This window comes from Artibeus jamaicensis, unplaced genomic scaffold, assembly GCF_021234435.1.
Source record: "Artibeus jamaicensis isolate MK-2021 breed Jamaican fruit bat unplaced genomic scaffold, CSHL_Jam_final contig_793, whole genome shotgun sequence".
NCBI lineage: Eukaryota > Metazoa > Chordata > Mammalia > Chiroptera > Phyllostomidae > Artibeus > Artibeus jamaicensis.
The window spans coordinates 7,858,455-7,877,199 of NW_026521975.1; the positions used below are offsets into that span (position 1 = coordinate 7,858,455).

Genomic DNA, 18,745 nt, shown 5'->3' on the forward strand with positions numbered 1-18,745 from the left:
TCCCTCCCTTTTTCCCCCTCAGATTCCCTCCCCTCTCCCCTCTGATCACTGTCCTGTTCTCTATTTCACTGTCTTTGGTTATATTTTGCTTGCTTGTTTGTTTTGTTGTTTAGGTTCCTGTTAAAGGGGAGATCATATGGTATTTGTCTTTCAACACCTGGCTTATTTTTTAATTTCTTTTAAAGCTTTGTTTATTTATTTTTAGAAAGAAGGGAAGGGAGGGTGAAAGAGAAGAAGATAAACATTGAGAGCTTGTATGAACCCCAACAGGTGACAACCTGAAACCTAGGCATGTGCCCTGACCGGGAATCGAACCTGTGACCTTTTGCTTTGCAGGATAGCACCCAACCAACTGAGCCAACTTGTCAGGGCAGTACTTGAATTCTTTTCTTGTAGCCTGTTCTGCCTGCCTCCATATACTTTTTGGAGTCCACAGATAGCTGCTCCATGAATTCTGTCCCAGTTTTATATCTGTGTTTAGTGGGAGGAACAGGGTGGAGTATGCTTGCTCCAACACAGTCTGAACCAAAACTTGGTACTTTATTTGTTAATTTTCCTTTTTTAAAAGTCTGGCTTTTTCTTACAAAACAACACATCTTCACTGTAGAAAACTTGAAAAATAAATTTGGAAAATAAAAGTAAAATAAAGAAAGCTAAAATCTTCTATAAACTTATGAACTAAAGAAAACTAATGTTATTTTGGTGTATCATTTTTTTCTATTTCTTATAAATGTATTTTCCACTTTAACAATAAAAATGAAATAGATAATACATAAAACTGTGTTGTTCAGGATTTTAACCAGTAATTTGAGGCACCAGGTGATAGTGACTTGATCTAATACTGTTTTTACTAAATCGCTTTTCCATAGGTAGAGAATCTTTATCCTCAAATTGGCTGGGTTGAAATTGATCCTGATGTTCTTTGGCTTCAATTTGTTGCTGTAATAAAAGAATCTGTCAAAGGTAATTGGATATAAAAATAATATAGTAAATTATATTTTTAATAAAAGTTTTCCTTAGGAGTCTATAGAATTTTGTGGGTTTCCTAAGTTATAATTATATGCATAGTATTTTATTGGGGTCACGGCGTCAATCAATTTTGAGCAAGAATTGACACGGACACAAGCCTGCAGTGTCTGCAGTGTTATGGATGAGATACGAGACAAATTCACACTGACTACCGAGTCCTATGAAGGAAAAGGGACAGTGCAACATCTCTCTCAAGAGGAGACCCTCCGACCCTTACCTTGACAGGCTTTTGTTGGATTCAATTTGCACAGGAATACAGGGTGTATATGTAAAGCTCATCAATCACTGTCAGAAAGAAATGATTAAACAATAGGTAACATTCAAAGAGCTCTAAGGGCTTATTCTGAGTCAGGGTCAGATAATTAAAGGGCCATAAAACTTGGGGGAACAAACTCACTTCCTGCTTGGTCCCTTATTATTTAAATTGAGGGTATTAGCAAAGTAGGTTCCTAGGATTTTATGCTTTCTTTCTTAGGCCTGATCACCTTAGGGAACTCCCTCTTTCCAGCAAAGGGCCACACCTACCTCCAGCATTGTTTCAGGCTTAAGTCAGGCAGGGGAAGTAAGGCAGCCAAGAGATTAGGAGACCTCTTGCAGACAGAATGAGGACTCAGGCTATGTCAGAGCCAAGGGGCGAGGGTCCATCACCCCCTTTCTCCATAGCCCCCCAAGTCCTTCCCTGGGAGGCCCCCATGATCATGCCTGTCTTATGTCATCCCTCTTTTGAAGAATCTTACCCATCATTGGCTAACCAATCAAGCATTGGGGGCCAGGCAGGGTGAAGTAAAAAAGCATAGGCTGCACCCCTGGCAGGGAGATAAGCTTTGTCTCCTTAGTGGCTTATGGTCCAAAGGTTGCTCTCTGATTTATATCCTTACTGATTTAATATTTTCACTGATTTATCAGTGAGGACATTAATGGAGGATTTAGCTGTGCAGCTCCAAATGGATAGGGAAAGCCTCAGTCTCATTGGCTGAAATAGGATTCCAGGAACTCCTTTATAAGGGCTGGCTCAGATGGCAGAAGCAGTACAGGCAGGCATTTCAGTGCAGAGGTAGCTAGTTTAGTGCAGGCTTCTCCATAAAATGTGGTTTGCTGAGAGGTCTGTGACTAGAAGTGACTGGTAGGCTCTCTTTTAAAAAATTGAGCCTAGTTACTCATTAGGAGCCCATGTTAGTAGGTATCTTCTTTTTCTGGGTCTACAACAGAAATATTTTCTAATACTTAGTCTTGAATATTTACCTACTATCCTTGCCAATAACAACTTTTGTTTTCAGTCCTGAATCCAACCAAAGATTCATTCACGAGGCGTTGCATTGAGCAGTCAATCTGTATAGCCTTCTTTAATCTAGAGCATGTTCTTAATGACATTGACACTTTTCAAAATTACATACCAGTTTAGCAGACTGTCCTGCATTTTGGGGTTATCTGATTATTTCCTCATGATCAGGTTCAGATTAAACATTTTTGAAGGAGTGCTGTTTAGGGAGTAATTTGTCTTCCTCTGCTCAAATTAAATTTTTCTCTAATTTGCCCAGTGGGGTAAAAACCCTTTTTTAAAAAGAACATCACAAAAAACTTGATATATTTTAAGATATTTGGACTAAAAAAAACCCCACTATGTTTTTATTTGTATCCTAGCATTGATTTGTGAGGAAAATAAGATCTGAGTTTTAATAATGGTACTATTTTTAACGGGGACCTTTCTTTGTTGTCATTTATAAGTTTCTATTATGATTGATCATAATGATTAAGCAACTTGATCCTTGCTTAAACTGAGATCTAATCTTTTAGTATAATCAAGAAGAAAATACAATCTCACTTTTAATAGTCTGTTTTTTCTAACATTTAAAGCAAAAAGGCTATTTTGTTATTATTAGAATACGACCTTTTTACCCTTTAAGTAAAAAAAAAATACTATACAATCATCTCAGTAATGCTTTCTTTATTAGCTCCAATTATGTTATTAAAATTCCAGGTGTGTATTGGAAATGTCAGGGGGAATGCTTTGTAAAGTATATGATTATCTAACCACTATGCAAAATAGTGGTTAGACAATCAATACAAAATAATATTGGAACAATTTTTAAAAAGGAAAAAAAAGACATGGGAAGCAGGGTGGGTACCGACTGTGGGCGCTGGGGGTTGTGTTGAGTGGAGGAGAGCAATGGCAGGGGGGAAATGGGGCAACTGTAACTGAACAATACAAAAAAGAAAAATGCTAAACCTAAATGTTTTTCCTGAAGATTATACTCAATCATTTCTTTTCCATACTACAATTTATAAAGAAAAATTCATTGGCTTTTAAACATCTGTTTTATCTATCTTTTTTTTAGCTGCAGGAGCTGAGATGAATCAAATTGTTGGCCTTGGCATTTCAACACAGAGAGCGACTTTTATTACATGGAACAAGTAAGTGTGATGAGCTTTCTATGGCTGGGTTCATACCACAGTGAATACACTACTGTGAAGCCTTTTTGGAGAGTTTTAAATTTGTGAATTAAGAATAGTTTTGCTTGATTAAGAGGGTTGAAAGTAAGCTTACTTTCCGGTGTATTAAAATATGTCCCTTGCATGATACCTGAAATAGACTTATATTAAATAATAAAAATAATAAAAAGGGTGTTGCTGTTATTGGAACTATCCATTCCTTTATTTTAGTGTTAGTTTTTTCAAATCACCTTGATTGAAGATCTTAAAAATTAGTTTATAACTAAAAAGATTCAGGGAAACCTAATAGATTTCAGAAACACAATACTATAATTATGGTTTATATTTTCAGTCTACTCCAAAATTTAATATTTAAGTACATACAGTGTAAGAAATATATATAAATTACACACAGTTATAATTTGGTAATAGGTATCATATAGTAAAGATCTGTAATAGTACTTCAGGTTACATTATCCTTACAAAGAAACTTATTATTTTGGTATTGCCTGTTTTTATAGAGAAAGAAATTGAGACTTGGAGAAATAAGTAAGCTGTTCAAGGTCATTCAGTTACTAAATAGAGACAAGATTGCAAATTATCTTTATTACCCCAAAGTATATGCTCTTCCTCCCACTATCCCCATTTGCCTTCAACACTGTTTCTTTGTTACAAAGTGCTAGACTCCAAAGAGCATCTTGAGCTTGAGGCAGTGAGGGAGATGGGTGATAGATAGAGGGTATAGGGATAAATCTAAGAAATATAGTCAGGGTGAATTCACAGGGACTTGGCTTTTAAGTCAGTCCAAGAGGAAGTTCAAATTTAATAGTATTTCTGGTTTGATGTTTGGGAGGATACGATATAAATTATAGAGACTCTAAGAGAAGAAAATATACAAAATGTACATTAGGTGGTAACGAAGGTGGGTAGAAGAGAACGTGATGAATGTGTTTGGCTTGGGACATGTGCATGCGGAGGTGTCCCCAAAGTGGTTAGAACATTGATCTGGCTTAGGCTGAGGCAGGGCTCATTTTTCTCCAGGTGGGTGCTCTTTCTTTCAGGGCATAATGCACCTCAGGTTGGTTGCTTCGTCTGCAATTCCCCTGACACTCCCCCCACCAACTTCCCACCCAGTGACTTAGGCATAGCAAGTCTTAAGTAGGTAATAATATATTTTTCAGATAAAGTAATAAATGAATTAAAGCTATCAATGTCAAATAGATCAGGGGGTCTGAACAGTAGTACTGTTGACATTTTGGGCCAGTTCATTTTTTGTTGTTGGGGCCTGTCCTGGGCATTGTAGGATGTTTAGCATCATCCCTGGCCTCTACTTACTAGATACCAGTAGCCTCCTCACCCGGGAGGGTTGTAGACAACCAAAAATGTCTACAGACATTACCAAATGTCCCCTGGTGTGGGACGGTGCAGTGTCATTCCTAGCTGACAACTGTTTCTGTAGGAATAGTCTGGAGAAGTAGGTATTTTCTCTGGTAGGGATTATAAAGATAGAAGAGAGAAGATGGAGAATTTGGACAATGAGTCTGCCCCCCACACACACATACACCCCACCACGCCAAATTTAGAGGGAGTTAGGGAGCAAAAAAGCTGGCAAAACAGGACCAAGGTAAATCTGGGAAGTGGTTGGTATGGAAGTAGAGGCAGGAGTGTTGTTTCTTAGGGAAACAACTAATTGAAAGTATATTGATTGGTTGGATTTGGAGATTAGGTCATTGGCCACAGAGATTGCTTTCATCAGAACATGGTATCAGGTCATTCATGACATGAAGCTCAAAGTATTAGGAAGCAAAGTTTTTGTGTGGCAGTTGGATCACTTGTGGGAGAAATATGACTCAGATTCTAAGATAGGTCACTTTTCTTGCTGGCGTTGCTATGGTAGAAGGTTAAGATTTCTTCTTGAAACAATTAATTGTGATTTTTTTCTTGGCTGTCTTTCCTTAAGATGTTTGTTTTCTTTGAAGAGTTTTGGAAACTTTGCTTGTGGGAACTAAAATATTGGATATTAAATAAAAAAAGACAGAAGGTTTTGTGCTTCTTTTACCTTAAAACGACAGAGCTTTTTCTGCTCCTGGGGCCCTAGTGGGCCATGGTGGGTTATAATGCTGGCAGATTCCACAAGCTCCCTGACATTCTTCGCTCATATTTGACAGAAAAAAAGAGACAGACTGGACCTTGTGGAATATATTGTTTATTCAAGTCTCAGCCAGTATCTTCTCTTCCCAGCTCATTGTCTTTCCTCCTGTGTCCACGGGGTGTTTGTGCCTGTATGATCACAGAAATGTTATTTTCCTTTAGATACTGTCACAAAGTCTAAAACTTTACACTTTATTTTCTCCTTCTTCCCACATTCCCCCAGATGTCTATGGCAGGACATTTGTTTTTTATTTTATTTTATTTATTTTTTATTTTTTTATTTTAATATTAAATTTTATTTAGTTACTTTTCAAGTACATTTTTTTTTACCTATTTCTTTTCAGTCTTTGAGCTTTCTTCAAGAGGTTAAAAAATTTTTCCAATATATTTAATCAGTGGCGTATTATAAAATGACTCTAATGAGATCTCCTTTTTTGGTTGCTTTAAATCTTTTTGTTCTAAAAAAGTCATTTTAGAGCTGTTTTGTTTCTTTATTTTGTCAGGGAGGCTTCTGCCAAATAACCTCAGATCAGGGTGTGTATCAATGAGGACCATAAACTGAGTCATAGGAACCAGGATGCACTTAGTAACCCAACATTAGAGGGAGTAAGGCACTATGTTAGTTGATGAACTGAATATAAAGATGAACAAGAATACCAACCCTCAAGGAATTTATAGTCTCATAGTGCAAGTACATAAGCTGCTGTGTTCTTATAGCACTGAAAATATCTTTCTTAATAGTACCTGTCAATGGTTCTTGCCAATTACTTATTACACAAAATATATTAAGAGCTACAGAATGGTATAATGTGTTGTTAGAGAGGTTTAAGGCAATTCATTTACAATATTGCCATTCATAATTTTCTTCCATTTCTCCATTTATTGTTGGCAGAGATAAAATAAACCTAAATCACTGCTAAGTGAATATCAGACTATGTGCTACTACTCTAGATTGTACTCTAGATTGTCTTCTATGTGTTATGAATTAACGATGCTACTTTTATCTTATGATCTTCCTGCCTCTGTTCTTCAGCTACACTAGTCTTAAACCTATAATGCTTCACCCTGCCTTGGAAACTTTGAAGGTATAATAAACTTTGTTGGGAATGTTCACCCTCCTTGTTTGTTCTGATGCATCCTTCACAGCTCACTTCCACAAGAAGCCTTTCCTGACCCAGAGTAAGCAGGGTCTCCCTGTTAAATATACTTATAGCACCCAGTATTTCTCCTTTATATGACTTATTCCTGTTATAAGTAGGCAATTGAGTAATTATTTGTTTGACTCCCCTGGTAGAAGTATATTAATAGGGGCAAAGATGAGATGTCTCTCTGTTCACAGTTGTGTCTGTAGCTCCTGGCACAAAATGCTATATAAATATTTGCTGAATCAGTGATTAAAAATCATATTCCAGTGTATAAGTGGCTACTATTGTAGCATGGCTTCAAAGAATCTTATGTCAATACATGTCATTTCCAAACACAATGTCATTCCAATGACATTTGATGTCATTTCCATCAAACAATCTGATAGTTGTTATTGGTAAACCAACATTTTTTAGTTTAGCAAATATACCACTTTGGTATATGGACTAGGTGGTGAGAATCTGAAAGTGAACAGACAGTTCTCTCAGGAGGCTCCCAGTCCAGTTGTAGATACAGGTGTGCATGTGGATAGTCAGGGTGCAGCCTGAAGGGAGAGACTGAAAAGCAGAGAAGAGGAGCTAGGGAAGGTTTCACATAGCCACTTGAGCCAAGTCTTGAGGGATGAATATGAGTTTTCTAAGTAGGAAGAGTAAATCCCTGGCAAAGGCAGGAGGAACAAGAGAATGGTGTGTCTGAAGCATCAAAAGTACTTTGGAAATCAAGGGGTGAAATAGGCACAGCACCACTCCCAAGTATTTGACTCCTCTACTCTGACCTTCTTTTCGACCAGCTCTCTCCTATACTGTGCTTTCCAGCCACACTGTCTTGCTCTCTGTTTCTTGAACACTCCCCACTGGTTCCCACATTTGGAAGGAGTAGTTTTGAGCCTATTGTTCCTTCTTTCTGGAGCTCTCTTACCTGAGATTTATCTCTTTTTCATCATTCAGACTGTACCTCAAAGGTCAGTTCTTCTAAGAGACCTTCCCTGATCATTTTATTTACGCCTCACATTGTCATTTTATTTTCTTCATTGTACTTGTCATTATCTAAAATTCTTTACTTATTTGCATTTTTATTTATTGTATCTTTCTCATAGAACTAAGAGATTCCATGAATATTGAGATTTTTTTGTTTGCCCTGTTCTTGATCAGTCCTCCACACTTGGAAGAGTACCTGGCACATAGTAGGCACTCAAATCTTTGAGTGATTGAGATGAACCTGGAGAGGAAAACAGGGTCCCAGAGCAGGAAAGGCCATTTGTTGAACCAAGAAGTTTGCCTCTTATAAGCAGCAAGAAACTATCAAAAGATGTTAAGCAGAAGAGTAATATGACCAAATTGACATTTTACAAAGAATATTCTTAAAGCAAGGTGGACAGTGGATTTGGGGAGAATGAAACTAAGACTAAGGAGTCTCTTTAAAGGCTAATACTTATTCAAGTCTCAGATCTTATATCTAAAAAGACACCCTGCTCCCCATTTCCTCTCTTCCTTTTCATAGCATAATCACCATATGAAGTAATATTTTTATTTACTCATTAGTTTCTCCCCCCCATTAGAATATAAGCTCCATAGATGTTAACCCTCCAATCCCCAAGTTTTTGGCTAAGCACTCAAAGGATACCATCAACTCTGGTGTGGCATACTAGAGGAAGAGGAGCAGAAAGTTTGGGTGGACATGCTGCACTTGAGATGTTGTGGGGCAATCTTAGGAGATATGAGGAAAGCAGCTATTGTGAGGGGGAAGAACTGAAGTGAGAGGCTGGCTCTGGAGGTGTGTATTGGTGAGTGGTTCTGTGATGACTGTATTCATGAGTGTGGGTCAGATTTTCCATAGAGAGCAGCTAGTTAAGAAGAGAAGGGGACCAAGGATAAAACCCCCAGCAGACACCAGCAATTTAATTGCCTGTCAAAGGAATCATATATGCAAAGGAAACCAACAAGAGGTACTGTGAGAGGTAGCAGGAGAAATACTACAGTGTTATCAGAGAAACTTAGGAAAGTGACAGTTTTAGGACAGAGGAAGTGTTTTTTTCTGGGCAATAGTACAGAAAGGTCAAGTCAGATGGAAAAGGATCCTGTAAATCTGGGAACACTGGTGATCATACTGAATTGTATTTAGTTGAGGTAGTAGGGAGTGATGAGGAAACTCTGAGAGAGCTTAGCTAGGAGAGGGGCATCCTGAATTAAGAGAAATATTTTTTATTCTGTTTCAAAGATGGGGAGATTAAGGGTGTTTAAAGAAGAGAACTGAAGAAATATTTGATTAAATGAAGTGATGGAAGAAAGAGGAAGGCATGGATATGGAGAGTAAAGATGGAGATGTCAGCTGTAAACTTGGAGAGGGAAAGATTTTCCTCTCAACCGAGGAAAATGCATGATGGCTATAGGTGTAGCTGGTGGAGGAGGTGGGCATTGAGGAAGGTAATTTTTGTGTTCTTATTTCTTTTGAGATTTCTAGGACTTGAGAAAGCTCATGAAAAGTTAGATGCGCCATTTGTAGGGAATGGAAAAGAAAGTAATGAAGGATAAGAGAAAAACTTTTATAATTTTAAGTGACTTAAAGAACATGCAACTTTGAGAACATAGACAAGGTTGCATTCCATAGATATGAAAAATGTTACCAAATCACAAGGCCATGTGATTCTCCAACATTTCTCAATGGTTCTGGCATTGAAGGTGGAGAGAGGTTAGACTGATCCCAGGTTAGGAGTTGAAAGGTAGATAGTTAACTTGAAAGTCAAGAGGCAGAGAACAACATCATGCAAAATAGTGGAGTAGAAAGTTGGAAAGAAAGAAGGGGATAAACTGTTTTAGAACTCTAGAACCTGATTGGCCCTTATAACAACTAGGGGAGTCCTAGATGAAGGCAGAGGCTGCTGTTCTTAGGTAAGAGAGGGTATGTGCAAACCAGCCACGACCCTCCATTCCTCATCCCTGCTGTGGGTATGAGGAAAGTAGCCCACATCCCTGGTGCAAGTGCCTGGTGTCAGAGAAGGCAGCGGGGACCTTGTCCTACAAAAATGTCAGCTGATAAGCTTTGATGGATTTGTCAGTGACCTACAAGTGTTTTTCTGATGCTTACTTTGGACTTTGGTTCTGGCCCTTTCGGCCCTCTCAGCTGCAGTGACGTCCTTTGCCAGCATCTGCTGGAAGATTTAAAGGGCCATACCCTTACGGGTTTTTTTGGAGACAGACCTTTAAGATAATCTTTCTCAAGTCACAGAGATAACAGAAGTTATAAAAACTTCAGTGACCATACAACAAGGTATACACACTTTGCAAAGATAGTTTGGAAAGGTCACAAAATGACAGCTCCAGCCCCCAACAAGGAAAAATCGGCAATACCTATGGACTTAGGAAGTGATTTCTAGAATTACCAGATTAATTTTCAGAGGGACAAAAGTTTTAAACATATCACTGACTGACTTAAGGAATTATCATGTTAGGAATGTTTGGTAAATTGACCTATTAAAAAAACTAAAATGAGGGGGAGTTCTGGCCAAGATGGAGGCATAGGTAGAAACCCTTCACTTCCTTGCACAAGCAAAAGGAGGATAACAATCAATCTAAAATCGATAAACAACCAGAAGTGCCAGAAAATCAAACTACATGTAACTCCAACAACCAAGGAATTAAAGAAAAAATCAACCAGAACAGCCAGACTGGTAAGGCAGTGGCCCACACAGCCTAGGCTGGCCTGGCTCAGAAAAACCAAAGCAAGGTGGTGGAATACTCGGGCAGGGCTGGCCAAAGGAGATAATGAGACTCAGCTGGCTATGAACTACAGCGGTTGCCACAGTGGCAGAAACTCCCAGTCTCACATAAGATTCCACTGGAAAGTGTGCTAGAGAGGAGCAGGCAAGCTGCATTGTACCCTCTCTGGCCCCTCTCCCACAGGCAGCGCAGCAAAGAGGGTTGCCCTGCCCAGGTGAATACCTAAGGCCTTGCCCCCTTACAACTTAACAGGTACGCCAAGACAAAGAAATATGGCCCAAATGAAAGAACAGAGCAAAACTTCAGAAAGGGAACTAAGTGATAAGGAGATAGCCAATCTATCTGATGGAGAATTAAAAGCCCTGGTAATCAAAATGTTCACAGAACTGATTGAGCTTGGTTGAAAAATGAAAAAAAACAAATGAAAGATACCCAAAATGAAATAAAGCAAAATATTCAGGGAACTGAAAGTGACAGGAAGGAAACCGGGACTCAAAGCAATGATTTGAAACACAAGGAAGAAATAAACATCCAACTGGATCAGAATGAAGAAACAAGAATGCAAAAAACTGATGAAAGTCTTACAAACCTCTGGCACAACCTGAAGCATTCCAATATCCAAATGATAGGGGTGCCAGAAGGAGAAAACAACAGCAAAAAATTGAAAACATATTTGAACAAATAATGTAGGAAAACTTCCCCAATATGGCAATGGAAATAGACTTCCAGGAAGTCCAAGAAGCTGGACCCAAAGAGGAACACACCAAGGCACATCATCATCATTAAGTTACCCAAGATTGAAGACGAAAGGAGACTCTTAAAAGCAGCAAGAGGAAAGGAGAGTTACCTACAAAGGTGTGCCTATAAGGCTTTCCATTGATTTCTCAAAACAAACCCTGCAGGCAAGAAGGGGCTGGAAAGAAGTATTTGAAGTCATGAAAGACAAGGACCTACATCCAAGATTACTCTATCCAGCAAAGCTTTCATTTAGAATGGAAGGGCAGATAAAGTGCTTCCAGATAAGGTCAAGTTAAAGGAGTTCATCATCACCAAGCCATTATTATATGAAATGTTAAAGTCATTCATCTAAGAAAAAGAAGATAAAAAATATGAACAGTAAAATAACAACAAACTTACAAATATCAACAAATAAACCTAAAAGAAAAGAAAAGCAATGAAAACTAAAACTAAACAATAGAACAGAAACAGAATCAGAGAAATGGACATCACATGGAGGGATTTCAGTGGGGAGGGGGAAGAGAGGAATTGAGGGGAAAATATACAGGGAAGAAGCAGCATAATTAGTAGGCTAAAAATTAGCTTAGCATATCTCTACATAATTAGTACATATAAAAGATGTTATAGGAAACAGGATTCAAAGAACTTATATGTACAACTGATGGACATGAACTAAGGTTGGGGGGAATGCTGGAGGGTTGGGGGCACAGTGTAGAGGGGGAATAAAGGGAGAAAAATTTGGAAAACTGTAATAGCATAACCAATAAGAAATACTTAAGAAAAAACTGAAATGAGGGAGATCCAAGATGGCAACAGAATAGGTAGAAAGTACCCTAACCACTTCTGAGTACCAAAATGGAAGTACAACTAAATTATAGAAAAATCATCCTGACTAACCAACTGAAGACTAGATGGAGAGAAGCCTTATAACTAAGGATACAGAAAAAAGAACATCACCACATTGACACTGATAGGAAGCACAGAGTCATAAGACAATTCTCTAGGCTTCATGGGTAAGCGGCAGTTGAAGTTCTGGAGGGATATTTCAGTGGCCATGGAAGTTTCCCCTGAGAAGTTTGGGGTCGAAAGCCCAAGTGAGGCTTCCCAGCCTAGAGCACCAGAACCAGAAAAGGCTACCACACAACATCTGGCAATAAGAAAAGCAGAGGGGTTTCTGTCTGCCAGGGAGAAATGGCTAGACATGCAGACACCTTCTTAAAGGGCTAATGCACAAAATTTCACTTGCAGCCACTTACCCTGGGGTCTGATGGAGGTAGGGCAGAATAGGTTGGAACCACATGAAGAGAGTCATGTTGGTAGCTCTGGGGAGAAGGTTGAAGGGTCAGCTGCCATGATCCCTGTGCTTAGTCATCCCCCATATTGTAGAAGCTATCTTTCTCAGGCAGAGCACTCCACTCCATGTGGCATGAGCCTGGGAGGAAGCAATAGCCCTACTCATGGGAATCTCTCTTGCCCCACCCTATGGAGCATAAGCCCCATTGAAGAGTACAGCGAGAGGCTCTTTTAGTGACTAAGCCTAACAGGCAGCCTGTAGGTGGAAGCTGCTCTCTGGGTCCTTTGAGACTTTAGCTGGCCCTTCCCTGGGCCTAGTGCTGGTAAAAGCTAGCCTTGGCGTGCAGCTTGGTCCTTTCCCCATGAACCCAGGCCCAGAAAATGGAGCCACAAGCTGTGGATTGATGGTAGCTCCAATCACATTGCCCAGGGTAGCATCTGATGTAGACCTGCATGAGAGTCTTTGCACATCTACCTAATACATAGAAACAAACACAAAGAGGCATCCTCACACAAAAGAACAAGAGAATTCTTCAGAAGAATAGCTAAATAAAATGGAGGCGACCAATTTATCAGATATACAGTTCGAAGTAATATAAGGATGCTCAATAAAGAAAAGGCATTAAAAAAGGCCAGTCAGAAATAAAGAATGCAATTATCTGAAATAAATAACACACTGGAAGGAATAAACAAGAGGTTAGATGAAGCAGAAGATTTATAAGACAAGGTAGAAAAAAAAGCAGTAAAATGGAAAAAGTAATTTTAAAAAGAGGATAGTTTAAGGGACTTTTGGGACAACATGAAGCATCAACATCTGCATCACAGGAGTTCCAAAGGAGAAGAAAGATCGCAAGGGATCCAGAACCTGTTTACAGAAGAAATGACCAAACACTTCCATAAACAGGTGAAGGAAAAAGACACACCCATCCAGGAAGTGCAGAAAGTCCCAAACAAGAGGAACCCAAAGTAGACCACACCAAGACAAATCATAACTAAAAATGGTAAAGCTTAAAGACAAAGAGAGAACTTAAAAGGCCACAAGAGAAAGACAGTAGTTACGCATAAGGGAGCTCCCATAAGGCTGTCACTGATTTCTCAACAGAAACATCTCAGGTCAGAACTGATTAGCATGAAATATTCAAATTGATGAAAAGCAAGGATCTGCAACCAAGACTACTTTATCAGGCAAAGGCCATCATTTAAAACTGAAAGAGAAATACAGATCTTCCCAAACATGAAAAAGCTAAAGGAGCTTGATACCACCAAATCAGTATTACAACAAATGTTAAAGGGCTTGCTTTAAGAAGAAGCAGGAAAAAAGAAAAGAACCCAGAGGAACATAGTTGAAAAAAATAAAATGGCAATAAGTACATATCTATCAATAACCACTTTCGATGTACATGGCTTAAATGCTCAAATCAAAAGACATAGAGGAGCCCAGGATGGTGTGGCTCAGTTAATTGGAGCATCATCCTATAAACTGAAGGATTGTGGGTGTGATTTGGTCAGGGTGCATACCTGGGTTGCAGGTTCAATCTCAGAGCAGGGCGTATACAAGAAGGCAATTAATCAATGTTTCCATCTCATGTTTATGTTTTTCTTCCTTTCTCTGTCTCATCCTCCCTTCCCCTCTCTCTAAAATCAATAAGCATGTGCTAGGGTGAGGATATAAAAAAGACATAGGATAGCTGAACAGATAAGAAAACAAGACCTATATATATGCTGTACTCAGGAGACCCACTCAGAACAAAAGATGCACAGGGACTAAAGGTAAAGGGATGGGAAAAAATATTCATGCAAATGGTAAAGGAAAAAAAGCTGTGGTAGCAATACTCATATCTGAAAAAAATAGACTTTAAAACCAAGTCTATAGTAGGAGATAAAGAAGGATGCTACAAAATGATAAAGGGAGCAAACCAACAAGAGGATCTAACCTTAGTAAACATTTATGCACCCAACATAGGAACACCTAAATATGTAAAAGAAATATTGATGGACATAAAAGGAAATATTGAGAGAAATACTGTCATAATAAGGGAACTCAATATACATCAGTGGATTTGACATCAATGGATTGATCTACCAGACCAAAATCATCAAGGATGCAGCAGCCTTACATGACACACTAGATCAAATGGATTTAATTGACATATTTAGAGCATTTTATCCCAAAGCAGCAGAATATACATTCTTTTCAAGTGCACATGGGACTATTTTCTATGATAGACCACATGTTAGGACACAAACAAGTCTCAATAAATTTAAAAAGATTGAAAGCATATCTTCTTTGACCATGATGCTATGAAATTAGAAATCAATCATAAGGAGAAAACTAAAATATACACAACAACATGGAGGGTAAATAACATGCTATTAAATAGTGAATGCGTTAATGTTAAGATCAAAGAAGAAATCAACACATAAACAGAAGGAAGAATAAAAAACCACATGACCATATCAATAAATGGAGAAAAAAATTTGTAAAATCAAGCACCCAGTCATGATAAAAACTGTTAGCAAAGTGGGAATAGAGGGAACATACCACATTGTAAGAAAGGCCATATATGACAAGCCCACAGCCAACATTATACTTATTAGGCAAAAACTACAAGCGTTCCCCTTAGGATCTGAAACAAGACAAGCATGTCCACTTTCATCACTCTTATTCAACATAGTTCTAGCCACAGCAGTCAGATAAGAAGAAATAAAAGGCATCCAAATTAGAAAGGAAGAAATACAACTGTTATTATTTGTAGATAACAGATACTGTATATAGAGACCCCTAAAGATTGCACCAAGAAACTACTAGAACTGATCAATGAATTCAGTAAGGTAGCAGAATACAAAATTAATATCCCAATATCTATTGCATTTTATATGCCAATAATGAACTAACAAGGAAACTAAGAAAATATTTTTCACATGCTTCACAGAGAATAAAATACCTAGGAATAAAGTTAACCACTAATGTAAAAGATCTGTACTTGGAAAATTACAAGATGCTGAAGAAATAAATTGAAGAAGTTACAAATAAATGGAAGAACATACCATGTTCATGGATAGAAAGAATTAAAATCACTAAAATATCCATACTACCCAAAGCAATCTACAGAGTCAATGCAATTTCTTTCAAGGCACCAATGATGTATTTCACAGAACTACAACAAATATTCCAAAATTTATATGGAACCACAAAATACTCCAAATAGCAACAGTGATCTTGAGAAAGAAGAATGAAGTTGTAGTAATCACACTACATAATATCAAACTATACTATAAGCTTACTAATCAAATCAACATGGTACTGGCATAAAAGCAAACATACAGATCAGTGGAACAGAATAGAGAACCCAGAAATAAACCCATGCCTCTATAGTCTATTAATATTTGATAAAGGAGGCAACATTCAATGAGCTAATGATAGTTTATTCAATAAGTGGTATTGGGAAAATTGGACAGATACATGCAAACAAAATGAAACTACTACACCTTCCTATGCCACACACAAAAATAAATTCAAATGGGTTAAAGACTTAAATCATGGTCTCAAAACTGTCAAAATCCTAAAAGAAAACATAGGCAGTAAAGTTGGACATTTCATATAGCAATATTTTTTGATGTAGTTCCTTGAGCAAGGAAAACAAAAGAAAAATTAAACAAATGGGACTACGTCAAACTAAAAAGCTTCTGCACAGCAAAGGAAACCATCTACAAAATGAAAAGACAACCCACTGAATGGAAGAACATATTTGCCGATATATCTTATAAGGGGATAATATCCAAAATTTTTAAAGAACTTACAAAACTCAATACCAAAACCCCCTAAACAATTCAATTAAAAAAATGGACAAAGAACTTAATAGATACTTCTGCAAAGGGGACATATAGATGGCCAATAGGTATATAAAAAGACACTCAACATCACCAATCATCAGTGAAATTCAAAGAAAACCACAATGAGATATCCTCACTCTTGTCCAAGTGCTATTATCAATAAATCAACAAACAACAAGTGCTGGCGAGGATGAAGAGAAAGGAGAACCCCTTTACACTGTTGGTGGGAATGCAGATTGGTGGAGCCACTGTAGGAAGCAGAATGGAGCTACCTCAAAAAATTAAAAACGGAACTGCCTTATGATCCAGCAATTTCACTTTTGGGAATTTATCTGAAGAAGTCTGAAACAGTAATTTAAGAGGAATATACATATGCCTATATTCATTGCTGTGTTATTTACAATAGCCAAGATTTGCAGATTTCACCACAGTTGAGGAGCTGGAAAATTGTCTTACCCTTTGACTTAATCTCAAATTTAGGTGTAAGGGAAATTTGAGGGAAATAACCCATTATTGGCAACAACAGTACCTCAAAATGTGACTTTTGGAAGTAGGGTCATTGCAGATGTAATTAATTAAGATGAGGTCATAATGCAGTAGGATGGAACCCTAATCTAGTGTGACTAGTGTCCTCATATGAAGATAGCCATGTGAGTGTGGACAAAGAGAGTAAGTCATGTGAAGAAGGAGAATGGATGATGCATGTATATACCAAGGAATGCTAAAGATTGCTGCAAACCATCAGAAGCCAGGAAGAGGCAAGGAAGAAATCCTTATAGATTTCAGAGGGACTATGGCTCTGTCAACACCTTGGATGTGCACTTCTAGCCTGCAGAACTGTTTGAGACAAAATGCTATTGTTTTAAACCATTCCGTTTGTGAAGGTTTGTTATGGCAGCCCGAAGAAACTAATACAACCGATCTCTTACAAGGTTTCTGAGACCAGGCACTGGGGAAAAAAACAGCCTTTTCAACAAATGATGCTGAGAAAACAGAATATCCATATACAAAGAAATGAAGTAGGATTATATACAAAAATGACTTCAGATAATGGGGCAAAGACTAAATTTAAAGATAACACTATTAAACTCCTAGAAGAAAGCATAGAGGAATGTCTTCATGACCATGGATTTAACAATGATTTCTTAGATGGCATAAAAAACGCAGCTTACAAATGAAAAACTAGATTAATTGCACTTCATCAAAGTTAAAAAACTTATTTATTTGTTTTTTAAAGTTAAAAACTTTTTTTTGCATCAAAGAGTACAATTAAGATATGGTCATCTATTAATAACGGTTATTTAAATTTTTTTCTATATTAGAACTTCACATGAAAAATTTGCCCTTGGAACAAAATAGAGAGCCCAGAAATAAACCCAAGTCTCTATAGTCAATTAACATTTGACAAAGAGGGCAGAAGCATAGAATAGAGTAAAAATAGTCTCTTCAACAAATGGTGTTGGGAGAGCTGGACAGCCACATGCAAAAAAATGAAGCTGAATCACCAACTTACACATACACAAAAATAAAATCAGGGTGGATAAAAGACCTAAATATAATTCATGATACCATTAAAGTCCTCTAGGAGAACATAGGCAGGAACATCTCAGGTATTCCACACAGCAATATTTTCACCAATATATCCTTTACAGCAAGAGACATAAAGGAAAAAATAAACAAATGGAATCTCATTAAAACAAAAAGCTTCTGCACAGCTAAAGAAAACAGCAGTAAAATGAAAAGGGAACCAAATATATAGGAAAATATATTTGCCAATGACACCTCGGACAAGGGTTTGATCTCCAAAATATATAAAGAACTCACACGACTCTACCCAGGAAGACAAACAACCCAATTAAAAAATGGGCAAAGGACTTGAACAGAAAAGTCTCCAAAAAGGACATACAGAGGGCCCAGATACATATGAAAGAATGTTCAGCATCACTAGCCATCACAGATGCAAATTAAAACCACAATGGGTTACCACTTCACACTTGTCAGAATGGCCATCATAAACAAATCAACAAACAACAAATGCTGGCGAGGTTGTAAAGAAAAGGGAACCCTAGTGCACTGTTGGTGGGAATGCAGATTGGTGCAGCCACTGTGGAAAACACTGTGGAATTTCCTCAGAAAACTAAAAATGAACTGCCTTTTGACCCAGCAATTCCACTGTTGGGATTATACTCTAAGAATCCCAAAATACCAATCCAAAAGAACCTGGGCATGCCAATGTTCATAGCAGCACAATTCACAACGTCAAGTGTTGGAAGCAACCCAAATGTCCACCAGTAAGAGTGGATCAAAAAACTGTGGTACATTTACACAATGGAATACTACTACACAGCAAAAAGAAAGAAGGAGCTCCTACCTTTTGCAACAGCATGTATGGAGCTGGAGGGCATTATGCT

General features: G+C 37.9%; 1 protein-coding gene across 1 annotated transcript in view; it reads left to right on the forward strand.

The window, feature by feature from the left end:
• GK5 (glycerol kinase 5) overlaps window positions 1-18,745 on the forward strand; it is a 100,948-nt gene that overhangs the window by 23,412 nt on the left and 58,791 nt on the right. Inside the window, exons 2-3 of the mRNA XM_053672898.1 lie at window positions 870-963; window positions 3,366-3,441. Coding sequence (XP_053528873.1) covers window positions 870-963; window positions 3,366-3,441 — 170 coding nt within the window. The remainder of the gene's footprint in view (window positions 1-869; window positions 964-3,365; window positions 3,442-18,745) is intronic.